Source organism: Portunus trituberculatus, chromosome 21 (assembly GCF_017591435.1).
Source record: "Portunus trituberculatus isolate SZX2019 chromosome 21, ASM1759143v1, whole genome shotgun sequence".
Classification (NCBI taxonomy): Eukaryota; Metazoa; Arthropoda; class Malacostraca; order Decapoda; family Portunidae; genus Portunus; species Portunus trituberculatus.
In genome coordinates this window covers 5,989,985-6,003,681 of record NC_059275.1, presented here as the reverse complement: position 1 = coordinate 6,003,681, position 13,697 = coordinate 5,989,985, and the positions used below count along the sequence as shown (strand labels likewise).

Sequence of the window (13,697 nt, the reverse complement as noted above, 5' to 3'; positions counted from 1 at the left end):
AAAAGAACAAATATAAAAAAAAACATAATAGCATCAGGGATTCCTTTTATCTCCTCCATCTCTCCATAACACAAAGAGAGAGAGGAGTCAGTCAGTCAGTCAGTCAGTCAGTTAGTGAGTTAGTTAGTCAGTCAATCAGTCAGTCAGTTAGTTAATCAATCATTTAGTTAGTCAGTCAGTCAGCCAATCAGTCAGTTAGTCAGTTAGTCAGTCAGTCAGTCAGTCAATCAATCAATCAGTCAGTCAGTCAGTTAGTTAATCAATCATTTAGCCAGTCAGTCAGTCAGTCAGTCAGTCAGTCAGTCAGTCAGTCAGTTAGTTTAGTTAGCCAGTTAGTCAGTCAGTCAGCCATTTCGTCAATCAGTCAGTCAGTCAGTCAGTCAGTCAGTTAGTTAATCAGTCAGTCAGTCAGTCAGTAAGTCAGTCAGTCAGTCAGTTAGTTAGTTAATCAGTCAGTCATTCAGTCAATTAGTCAGTCAGTTAGTTAATCAATCATTTAGTCAGTCAGTCAGTCAATTAGTTAATCAATCATTTAGTCAGTCAGTCAGTCAGTCAGTCAGTCAGTCAGTCAGTCAGTTAGTTAATCAATCATTTAGTCAGTCAGTCAGTCAGTCAGTCAGTCAGTCGGTCGATCCGCCTCCTTAGGATCAGCTTCGTTCTAAATTAATCGTAAGCGAGCGAAAAGTATCATAATGGAGCACTCGGAAGATATCGCGGCTAAGGGCGATGTCTTGTAGCAGTAAATGTCCCATAAAGACACTTGGAAAAGGCATTGAAATTTTGTACGTGTGACCCGGAAACTTGAAGAAGAAGAAGAAGAAGAAGAAGAAGAAGAAGAAGAAGAAGAAGAAGAAGAAGAAGAAGAAAAAAAGAAGAAGAAGAAGAAGAAGATGATGATGATGCTAATGATGATGATGGTGATAAGGATGAAGAAGAAAAAAAACAGAGGAAAAAGCAGAAAAAAAGGAAAAAGAAGAAGACGAAGAAGAAGATTGACACGAAGAGCGACGACGACGACAACAACAACAACAACAACAACAACAACAACAACAACAACAAAACAATAAAAATAACAGAACAAAACCCAAAAGCATAAGAACGAATAGGAGGAAGAGGAGAAGGAAGAGGAGGAGGAGGAAGAGGAGGAGGAGGAGGAGGAAGACAACAACGAGAAGGGATTTTGGATTTTTTTCTTCACTTTCTTTTTTTTCCTCTTTCTGGTATCACATTATTTTTTATCCTCCCTTGATGACGTCAAACTGCACATGATTGGAGACACGTGATTCTCTCTCACGCGTCTCTCCTCATCCTTCTCCTCCTCCTCCCTCTCCTTCACCTCCACCTCCTTCATCTCACAATTGTCTCCTCCTCCTCCTCCTCCTCCTCCTACTCCTCCTCCTCTTTTTTTTCCTCTTTCTCCTCCCCTTCATCCTCCTCCTAATACGTTTAATACTAAAGTTTGACATACCAAAACAAAGGAAAAAGAGAAAGAATAGTGTTTACTTACGCTGGACTCTCTCTCTCTCTCTCTCTCTCTCTCTCTCTCTCTCTCACACACACACACACACACACACACACAACTCACCTTTTCTTCACGAACGTCTCCCATTTAGTCTTGAGAAGGTCAACAATTGGTCCTTCCATCAGGTCAAGGTGAGCCTCCTTGTTCTGGTGGTGGTGGTGGTAGTGGTGGTGGTTAGTGGTGGTGGTGGTGGTGGTGGTGGTGGTGGTGGTGGTGGTGGTGGTGGTGGTGGTGGTGGTGGTTGTCGTGGTGATGGTTAGTGTTTGGTCAACTTTGTCGTTCTTGTTTTTACTTCTTTTCTCTTTCTTTCTGCTTTTTTTTCTTTCTTTTTTCTCGTTGATTTCTCTTATGATGTTTGTTGGTTGTGGTGGTTGTGGTGGTGGTGTTTGTGGTGGTGGCATTGTGTTGTAGTGGTGAAGTGCGGTGAGTGGTATAGGTGTGGGTGGTAGATCCAGTATCAGGTATGGTGGTGTTGATAAATTTGTAGCATTATTGGTGATGGTGATGTGTATGGCGACGGTGTTGGTGGTGGTGATGAGGGGAGTGAGTGCACTGGTGGTGAACTTAGTGGTAGAGGTGCTGAAGAGGTTAGTATTATTAGAAGTGATGGTAATAATTTTGATGCTAATGGTGAAGGTAACAAATGGTGATGAATTAAGCTAGTCATGATATACTACTACTACTACTACTACTACACTACTACTACTACTACTACTACTACTACTACTACTATTACTGCTACTACCACTACTACACTTAGAGAAACTCACTCCGTAAGCTATGAGGTTGAGGGCTGATTTGGTCTGAGTCTCCCCCGTGTTCACGTTGATAGTGTCCAGGTAATCCAGCGGGTAGGCGGCACACGTGACATTACCTATGTGTGAGTCCAGGTGTGAATGAAGGGAGAGATGCGGGAGGGAAGGAAGGAGAAGATGATGATAAGGAATAACAATAAGAATAAGAAGAAGAAGACGAAGAAGAAGATGAAGAAGAAGAAGCAGAGAGAGAGAGAGAGAGAGAGAGAAACAAACAGATGCACAGACACAGAGGAAAACAGAACATCAGACCCACAGAGACAGAGACCAACAAATAAATAGATGCACAAAGGCACAGAAAAAGACAAACAACAGACACAGACAGACAGACGAAAAGACAGACAGACAGACAGATAGACACAAAGACAGAGAGAGATAATTTCAACACAGTATAGTCTTTGCACAAAATAAGAAAAAAGAAACCCTGGAAGACAAAGGGGGAAGAGAAGTAAGACACGACAAGGGAAGCATGTTTGTCGAATTTCAGTTAACTTCCTACACACCCTTTGAACTCTTTCAGATGCATCTACATGTAGGCACACAATCTTATTAAAGAAAAAAAATATAAAGAAAAAAAGAAAGAAAAGAAAAACAGACGAGACACAAACCTGAGCTTTCTTTCTTTCTTCTGGATGTCTCACTTTGATACACTGTTAACTTTACAGAGAAAAATTAAGACAAAAAAAAAAAAAAGGGTTACTCTCTTTCATGTACGTCACGAGGCTGAGGAATCACGGCGGAGGCTTCTTGTCGCCGCTCATGTGTCGCAAAGACGAGGGAGGCAGGTTGCGGATGGCGCGAGGGAGGGATAACGATGCCACGGAAAGCTCAGTTGCTATCTCCCAGAGTCTGTGCAGTTCGTCTAATCGCGTCTTGTTTATCCTTCTCGCTTGGAGCCGCCGCGAACTGTAACTGCGGCGCGTCTTCTGCTTCACCTCAGCCACGCCGCGGATCGTTTGGGCGACTCGTGGTGATTTTGTTTCATAATCCCAGTTCTTTCCTTCAACCTCACGCCCCTATTCACAAACGACTTGCTCTCTCATCACCACAATTTTCTAAGGTCTCAGAGACGACTATCTGGGTTTTCATGACAGTTTCTTCTTTTCATTAAGTAGAAATCTTGCCAGTTCATCACCAGAATCATAAAAATACCTTTAAAAATACGAGTATCTTCAACTAAAGCCTTTAGATAGCAGTGATGGTGAGAGAGCGAAGCGTTGCAGAATGTGGGCCTCAGTCGCGTATTTTGCACACAAGACTGCGCTTACATTACGAGAATAGTTTAAGTTAAACTTAACATATCATTCCACGATTCCGAAAAGTGTTATTTTCATTTCCGGGTTCAACATATCGGTACATTACAAGTTTCTCTTGTTTTATTTCTAAGTGTTCATTATATATTATTAAAATGAAGGTCAAGGCAACGACCGCTTAGTGAACCTCGGAGTTTCAATATTCAGGAATATCTTACAAAACAACAATAACTTTTCCTTTACCTGCCTTCACTGAGAATATCAAAGAAGGGAAGAAATGTGGATGAACATAAAAGAGAATAATCCTTGTCATACAGAGAGAGAGAGAGAGAGAGAGAGAGAGAGAGAGAGAGAGAGAGAGAGAGAGAGAGAGAGAGAGAGATTTAATCCACACAGACGAACGAACCCAGTCACACGCACAGACAGAGAAAATAAACTCCGCCATACGCACAGGCACACAGACAGACAGACAGACAAACAAGCTCTCAGACAGACATGCAGACAGAGAGACAGACCAACATAATATAGAGGGAAAAGGATAGCGACAGGAAGCCAAAAAAGAACATGACAGCAAATAGACATCGAGGCCAAAAGTTATTAGAAAAATCATTAGAGGCTTAGAGAAAAGAACACCCCTTAAAAAAGAGAAGAGAAAAAAACAAATAGAATGGCGAGGGAAATTGAAATTTCCTTCCTAGAACAACAACAAAAAAGGAAAAAAAAATTAAACGACTTGACATTAATGGCCAAAAAAAAAAAAAAAAATAAGGAATTAGAAGAAATCAAGTAAAAGAACAAAATTTAGGGAAAACAAATCAGTAAAATTATACTCACAGTAAAGAACGTCAGCGAAAAGGAAAAACACAAAATGAAAGAAAACGATGAGAAAAGAAAAGAAAGAGAAAGAGAGAGAGAGAAAAAAACGGAGCAATAAAAACCATCAAATTCTTACCAATCTGCCAGTAAATCTCCCGCTCAATGTTAAGAATGTGGAAGAAAATATCACGATGTGCGAGAATGGCGGCCAGGGAGAGGGGAATGAGGCCTTGACGGTTCCGGACGCTGATGGTGGCGCCGGCCTCAAAACACATGTCGAACATATCCTGGGGAGACACGAGACAAGGAGATGAGACGGGAAGAAAGGAAGAGAGGGATGAGAAAAGGATTGTGAAAGGGGTGAAAGGGGTGTTATGAAGAGTGAAGAATGAAAGGATGACACACACACACACACACACACCAAGCAGAGTACAAGGGATAAACAACACCAATCACTACACATTACAAGGGGATTACTCAGCTAATTAGATCTACAAGTACAGGAAACGCATGCCTTAATAGCCAATGATTAGATAAGTGTTTCTATCATATGAGCATGTTGTTAGAGTGCTTAACAGTGTCCTCTATCAGCAAGCTACTAAACTAGACTGGACATATTACTGTCCTCGGATGGAAATTTCCGGACCATTAATTACGATCTCAGCGAAGCAGCTTTGTATACTCGTGTCTCTGAGCTTCTGACGATGGTTTGTGGTAGTTGTCCTTAAACAGGGGTAGCATGGAGACATCTGAGTCCATTATGAACGTGTATTTAATAGTATCACAAGACACAACAGGTATAGCCGAGTAAACGAGAGGCTGGTGATGAGCGTGTTGCCTGAGGCGGCGGCGAGCGAGAACTGAGGGGAAGACGTGACGTCACGGTCGTCACCTCAAGCCAGCCAAACTGATTCAATAAATAGAATGTTTTACAGAAAACGGAGCACGGGCAGTACGGACATACTAACATAGGTTTGTGATAATCAGTTAATGGCGCGTGTGTATCGAGGCTCCGTTACGCATAAGGAGGGATCACCGCGTAACTCCGCCACACTGACCTGTCTTCAAAATTATTTTTTGAGTCACAGACAAGAGAAATACACAACCAGGCAGGAAGTTCCTGAGGTACCAACAAAAGATGAAAGGATGCATGCATCTATTTTATATATCCATGCCAATTATTTCTCGCGGTTAAAAAGGACGTCAACAGGAATGAAAAGACCATTCAAGTGTGAACGTGGTCTGACCATAACCTACACAGCGAGGCGTCAATCAGTGGATGCACACTACCGTTCGGTTCGCTTCTTTGAATGTAGCTCAGAAATAATTTATTTATCATGTGTCAATGGAGTGTCATTTAAAAGAGAGGTGGCAAGAAATCTTAAAGGGCGGCCGAGGAGCAACATTCCCGCGGTTATCGCACCAGTGAGGCAGATCAACGAGAAACATGTTCTTTCCGGTACATCGAGAGGTCATGTGAAGAGCGAGACGAACACGCACGCGACCCCTGTACGGAAAAATAAAAAAAAACGGAAAGCTGGAGGTGTGGAGGAATGAAGAACGTGTCGGGAGTTGTGTAGACGGATAGTTGAAAGGGATGGACAGTGTGGATGGAATGGGTGGAAAGGGATGGGATGGATTGTGATAGCGTGACGGGGTTGCGTGGATGGCTACGCTGGGAAGAGATGGTTTGTAAGGAAGGGATAGATTGTAAGGAAGGAATGTGGATAAAAAGAGGAAAGGAAAGGAATCGCTAGATGTTCATTGTGAGTATACTAACGAAGACTGAGACTGGGAGAGAATTTATCACAAAAAAGTGAGATTTGTAAAAAAGAAAGCTATAAGGAGATTGTGAGGAGGAGACGGCGATGGTAAGTAAGATTAATTTTGTAAGGAGGAGAGTTTAAAGAGAAAAAGGAAGTGTAGGAAGTGAAGGTCGCCGAGGGATAAGAGCTGGAAGAGTGAGTGACAGGGATAGAGTGGATAGGAAAGCACGCTACTGTACAAGATGAGGGTGTGGAGAGAGGGAGCGTGAGGTGGAGCTGGTATGGTGCCTGAGAGGGTGGGAAGGGGTCGTTGCTGTGAGGTAAAAACAAATATTTCACAATGACATAAAAATGAAAGCCTTAAGTAAACGAGACAAATGTTTTATGCGCATTCCTTTGCCTTTCGCCTTTTACTCGCTCTGATTTCCTGATTTCTTTTAAGCCCGAGAGCGCTGTGCTGATAACATAATCTCGCCTACGTCCCGCCGAATATTAGTGGCGATAAAGGCAACGGGTCGCCGCCACTGAATGCCACAACACACAGAAAAAATACACACTACGCTTAAATGTAATTAGCTGCGAGGGTACGTGCAAGCGATAACGTTACGGCGCTGGCGGCCATGTGTGGCATCACCGAGCCTCGCGTCGCGATAATTACTCAGAACAACATTATTCTGACCGTGAGGCGTTCCCGTCACCGAGTCACGTGTGGAGATGGGGTGACAGCAACCTGATATAGACTCCCCCTAACGTCTATGATACATGTGAACCTGAAGAAAGATACTAATCCATCTCGAGTTATGTATCCTTGGTAGATTAATTGAAACAGTATGAGAGTGAGAATGGAGGCTGCTACTGATGCAACACAACGGCGTCATCTTCCAGCAAGGATAATCACACTTGCTTTAGTGGAAGCTGTGTCACCTGTAAAGTATCCGAGGCCCGCGTGATATCAGTTGTACATCATCTGAGGCACTCGTGATGTCATCTGCATATCACCTGAGGCCAGTGTAGCGTCACCTGTACATAACAGTGGCTCCACAAATGTCACCTGTACATCACACCTGAGACCAATGTTGTGTCAGCTTTATATCACCTGAGGCTTATCCTGTGTCTTCTATGTGAGGTTAGATTACTTGGCAGGTAAAGTGGTAAACAGAAGAAAAGAGAAAAAACTAATCTCTCTCTCTCTCTCTCTCTCTCTCTCTCTCTCTCTCTCTCTCTCTCTCTCTCTCACCATTTTGTCGTAGATCACCATCATGTGGGTCACAGTATTGCCGTTCGTGTCCTGCAGATCCGGATTGGCACCCTGAAACACAACGCAATACATCAATAGAGTCGTTAAGATAAGTCAGTTTATGGCAACTCCTGGTGCTATGAAGTGAAATTCCTTATATAAGTTTCTATTGCTCTTTCTCCATTTTTACCTTAACCCTTTGCCTGCTCTTTGGTACGTGTTTCCTAAATTACTAATAATTTCGAAATATCTTTACTTTTTCCACAGGTATCTCCAATCTTTAATGAATGTAGAAATTGCAAAATCTCTTCTTTACCTCCCACTCTTTATTGTAGATGCTTGTAAAGATCTCATGCATTACTTCCTGTGCTGGGAAATGTTTTATATCGCAGTGAAAGGGTTAAGCAATCAGTATAGAGAGATATGCAGGCACGTGTATTTGTAGACTTCAAAGGGACCTGAGTTAAGTGAGAATAGTTTGTCAGTTCACTTCACTGCATGCTTCAGTCCATTAATACACTTTGAAAATTATTCCCCTTCTCTCTGTTCCCTCTTTTTATCTAATTCCCACTCAGTTCTTCTCTGCGCTTATCCCTCTCCTGTTTCTTAAAATGTTCTTTGATTTCTCCACTCTATTATCTTCCCTACCTCTTCATTCTTCTTTACTCATATTTCATTCCTCTACCTTTTTATCACTCATACATATTTCCATATTTTTTAACTCTCTCTCTCTCTCTCTCTCTCTCTCTCTCTCTCTCTCTCTCTCTCTCTCTCTCTCTGCTCACTTTCTTCCCTCATATTGCTAGTTATCTGTACAATTACTGTTATTAACTTTCACATCTTTTTCTATAGTAAGTTAGCTGATTAAGGTTGAGAAACAAGTAAATAGATAAGTAAATGTGAGGAAGGAAACGATGACGCATAAGCAGCAAATCTGTTAATTAGTAATGTGTAGGTAAGTCAGGTAGATGAGCAGGTGACACAAGGAGGCAGTGAGGTTAACAGTTAATTAGTGAATAAGTTGTTTTTTTTCTTCTACGCAAGAGGGGAGACTGGCAAAGAGCAATAAAAATGAAAATAAAAGGCCCATTGGATTGCCAGTTCCCTTATCAAGAGTTATCCAAAAGTAAAGGACAAATGTGTTGATTCCTCCCTCTTAAAAGAAGTCAAGTCGTAGGAAGATGGAGTTATTCGCTTCTCTTAATTTTAATCTATTATATGATGGAAGGCTGATAGGGGTATGAATTTTTTTTTTTTTTCTTTTTTTTTTTTTTTTTGCTTCACCTGCCCTGGAGCGAGATAAACTTTTGACCTTAATTGTGTAAAAAATCGGAATGGATACTTTTTTTTACCTTGCTTTGCCATTTTTTCTTACTCAAATAACCTTCTCTGTCACCTCAACTTTTCTCTTCCTTTTCTATTTTCACAAATATAGGAAATAAAAAAGGGAGAGAAAAAGAGCTGGACCATCCTTTCATCTTATCTCATACGACTAGATACGTTTTTTTCCTTTCCGACTTTTACTAATCTTACACTACGACGTAAAAAAAAAAAAAGAAGTGTACGATTTTTCTTTTTACAGACGCCAAAACGGATGGGACACGAGAAAGCACTTAGATATAACACATTCCTGCCTTTATTTCCGTACCAGAGAGGCGGCCTGTGATTCATGCACGTCCGCTGCAATATTTATGCTGCACCAGATGTTTCTTTTCACATTTCTTTAACTTCGGCTTTGAAAACACGACCAACTTCATAAACTCGATAAGCGCAAACACACACACACACACACACACACACACACACACACACACGGTAGCTCAGTGGTTAGACCGCTGGCTTCACAAGCCAGAGGACCGGGGTTCGATTCCCCGGCCTGGTGAAGATATTTGGGTGTGTCTCCTTTCACGTGTAGCCCCTGTTCACCTAGCAGTGAGTAGGTACGGGATGTAAATCGAGGAGTTGTGACCTTGTTGTCCCGGTGTGTGGTGTGTGCCTGGTCTCAGGCCTATCCGAAGATCGGAAATAATGAGCTCTGAGTTCGTTCCGTAGGGTGACGTCTGGCTGTCTCGTCAGAGACTGCAGCGGATGAAACAGTGAAATACACAGAGAGAGGAGACGTCATCTGTTCATGAAACGCCATGTGTGTGTGTGTGTGTGTGTGTGTGTGTGTGTGCGTGTGTGTCGGGAAGTTGTAAAGAAGAAATAAACGTTACCGCTGCAAAAGGACTGTTTTCTCTGGTGCGGCGGGGACTCACGAGGAAGCAGAGAAAGACACTAACTATAAAACTAATATCAAGGGCAGGAAGGGCGGGAAAAGAGGGCTGGCGGCCAGGATCTGTCAAGGAGGGCAGGAGGGGATGAAGATGCTGGTCATAATTGGCGTGAGGGGTTGCTAGGGAAAATAGACAAAATGGGACTAGAAATGAGAAAAAAAAAATGTCTAAACTGTGAATTACGCAGGTTTTAGGCATTTGATCGCTACGCTTGAGAAAAGTGTATACATGTGAAAGGAATATAACTTCACAGAAGTCAATTGATACTTATAAACCGCTTTTAGTAATCCTTGAAGTGTGGAAACGCAATATTTCCTCTGAGTTCCATTGACGTCATAAGTGCTCCCGTATCACTCCGCCAGTGATATCCCGCCCTGGGTGGAGACAAGACACCGCCTGGTGACGTTGTGCTGGACAAAAACTGACTTGAGTTTTATCCAAATGCACCACTAACATATCTTGACAGAGGAAATGCCTGTGTGTGTCAGTTTTATAATGACCGTGTTATTTACCAGTCAGTAAGCGGCGGAGCACACTAGTAGAGCTCGAGGGTATTTTTTTCCCTGAGAATCTAGAATATCAATCATTAATTGGAAAACACTATCACGCCGTGATATAAACAGCATTCGAACCAACATATTCATTACGAAATTAACCTCATTATATGAATATATGTATTAGGACATACTTGCAAAACTAACCAAATGCATCAACGCTGCACTTGTGAACTATCAATGCTAATTAGTACTTACTCTAACTCTTAATGACATCAGTGCACGAGAAGGTCAAAGCAGTCAAAGCAGTGATTGTTTGACAGGTGGCCTCGTTTTTTTTAGCACTTGTATATCTCCACCTTTGTCCCGGGAGTGGCGCCCACTGCACCAACATAATTATGATCATGCCAAGTTTTACTGTGCGTGCTTATGTTTTTCAATACAGTTTAGTTCTCGACGAAGGATTTCTACCGGCGTCTCTCTTAAAAAAAAAAGAAAAAAAAACATACTTTCACCTTGTGTTTCCTCCTAGGCTTGCAATCTGAATCACTTTGATGCAGTGTCACAGTTCACTATGAGTATTCCATCAGTTTGAAGAATTATTGAGGCTTGCTGCATCTTGCCTGGAGGAGACTCATGTTCCCTCTTACTCCACAGTACAAAAGCGAAACACTAAAGTCATTGCCAGTGTTTCCAGGAGACAATATCAGCAATATCAACACACGGTGAAGTAACGCGGAACAAACAATACATTAAGTCGGATTACTACTGCTGCTCAAGCCTTCAGATGCAAAACAATACAGGCGCAATTTGTTACGAGCTCGGTGTGTCGGAGTATTACATTCCGATATTGTCCTAAAAATCCCAGAACTTCAGTGGCAATGCTATTAAAAGTGTAGGAACTATCCTGGGAATCTGAGACAACACAGATAGTACCACGACCACTGAGAGGGTACGACGAGGCGGAGGAGGAGGAGGAAGAGGAGGAGGAGAAGCAAGAAATAAAGATCGCACGCGTTGGTGACCTTTAAAACAAAAGATCACAATTCTACAATATATTACCGCATCATTATGACATTTTTTTCTCCTGCCCTTCATATCCATTCATTCCTCACACTCCTTTCATCTTTGCTTTTATACTTCCACCTTTACAATATCACACAATCCCATTTATCTCACTCCCTTAAACCCTTCTAGTCTTGGGTACCACTATAAATAAAATTCCCAGCGCTGCTAATGGGTGACAGATGAACAGCGCTTCCTATACTCTTCAAGTGGCCCTACAGCAGTTATAGGCTATAACGCAAGAAGAAAAATTCATACACCTGAGTGGACCTGTGCTTAGGAAATGTTATGTAATCATTACCGCCTTTATTTCCACCTGTGAATACTGAGCAATGATAACAAGAGATTTAGAATAACCCTTTTTCAACCACTCTTCCAAAGAACATAGTAGAAAAAGTGAATAAAAATGTCTATATCAAGGAACGGTGGGTTGGATATCATGTGTCGCTCTCACTACCGTTGTGTTCCATGTTTCCTTTCACTGGCAAGTCTCACGAGTCACGATCTGCTGACAGTCTCCTAACTAGCTCCGAGTTGTAGTAGAAGTGGTAAGAGTAGGAAACAATAAGTTGCAGTAGTAGTAGTAGTAGTAGTAGTAGTAGTAGTAGTAGTAGTAGTAGTAGTAGTAGTAACAATAAGTAATAGTAGTACCAGTGGTAGAAGTAGAAAAAGTAACAATAAGTAGTGGTAATAGTAGTACGTAGTAAGTAGTAATCGTAGTAGTAGTAACAGTAAGTAGTAGTACTAACAGTGTTAGAAGCAGAAGAAGTAACAATAAGTAGCAGAAGTAGTAGTAGTAATAATAGTAGTAGTAGTAGTAGTAGTAGTAGTAGTAGTAGTAGTAGTAGTAGTAGTAGTAGTAGTAGTAGTAGTAGAAGTGGCAGTAATGGTAGTAGTGGCAGTAGTAGTAGTAGCAGTAGTAGTAACAGTAACAGTAAGTAATAGCAGTAGTAGTAGCAGTAGCAGTAATAGTAACAGTAGGTAATAGTAGTAGCGTAAACAGGAGATACTAAAACCAAGGCGGGTTCACCTAAAAGAAACGAAGTCTCAATATTACAGATCATCACAGTACCACCGCTTCCCAACAGGCAGCAGTAATGGAAAGGCTTGGGAAACGTGACTAGACGACCAAGAAACCAAGATATAGTCGTATGAAGTCCACACATTAAATACTGCTGGACTGGAAATTAAGAGATCTCTAAACAACAACGGATGATTAAATGTAACTCGACCAATTTCCTTCCAGTTATGTATTCCATCCATTAAATATCAAATGAGTCGTAAGTAAAAGAAAATAAATAAATAAATAGTCAGATACATAATCACTACTTATCTTCATCACTCTTGCTCTCTCATTTTGGATGGAGACTATTATGTATTTGCTAATTTTTTGCTTCATCTGTGGAAATGTTTTGTTATTTCCTTTAATATCCTTCGCTTCAGGTCAAGAGAGACAAAGAATCTCAGTGTTGTGATAATTAAACATGTTGATATCATTCCATCAGCACAAATTATTCTCTCTCTCTCTCTCTCTCTCTCTCTCTCTCTCTCTCTCTCTCTCTCTCTCTCTCTCTCTCTCTCTCTTCTTTAGCTCCTGGGGAACAGTAAATGGTGTATAAGGAAAACCATGAATAAATGCTGAACGGTAAGTGCATAAAAGAGAATAAAAGCTAGGTTAACGGCGTACACACAAACAACACACACACACACACACACACACACACACACACACACACACACACACACACACAGGACATTGGCCATTTATCATATTCTCTTTCCAGCGTTCATTTATTAGTGATGTTTGTGCTAGACGAAAACACCAGCCTTAAAGCGACCCTCTATTTGGCTGGCTGCGTGAATGCGATTGATTGGTCTGGTTGTGCTGGCTTTATGAACACACTGCCTGCCTCTCTATCGCTTTCCGCTTCCGTATATTCCACCTCGACTTTACCGGCTCACTTCCTCCTCGTTGCCTTTATTTGTTTACTCCTATTTGTTTTATTTCTTTTCAATTCTCTGTCTTTTGACGGTAAACTGTTTCCAAATCCTTTGCTTGTTGAGTTGTTTGATGTGATTAGTTTTGTATTGTTTTATATTTCATCGTGAGCTGTTGTTCGCTACTTGGTCATTTCCTCTACATTTTCTCTCTCTCTCTCTCTCTCTCTCTCTCTCTCTCTCTCTCTCTCTCTCTCTCTCTCTCTCTCTCTCTCTACATTTACTGTCATTCTTTTATTAAATTATTGACGTTCATCTATTTCTATGCATTTTCCTCTTTGAAACATTGGGTAAATTTGCAGTGTTTTATATTCCACCTGTTTATTACCTGCCTTCTTCCTCCTTTTTTTTTTTTTTTTTGTATGTATTTCTCTACTATATCAATGACGATAACATGATTTAGTTCCTTCCTTTGATATTTGTTACGACTTTCTTTCATCTGTATTATATTTTAT

The 13,697-nt window shown here is 41.3% G+C and overlaps 1 protein-coding gene across 1 annotated transcript in view; it reads right to left on the bottom strand.

The window, feature by feature from the left end:
* Window positions 1–13,697, bottom strand: part of LOC123507174 (transient receptor potential cation channel subfamily V member 5-like) — a 112,430-nt gene that overhangs the window by 48,955 nt on the left and 49,778 nt on the right. Inside the window, exons 7-10 of the mRNA XM_045259830.1 lie at window positions 7,410–7,481; window positions 4,543–4,693; window positions 2,293–2,396; window positions 1,586–1,668 (exon numbers count right to left, since the gene is read on the bottom strand). Coding sequence (XP_045115765.1) covers window positions 1,586–1,668; window positions 2,293–2,396; window positions 4,543–4,693; window positions 7,410–7,481 — 410 coding nt within the window. The remainder of the gene's footprint in view (window positions 1–1,585; window positions 1,669–2,292; window positions 2,397–4,542; window positions 4,694–7,409; window positions 7,482–13,697) is intronic.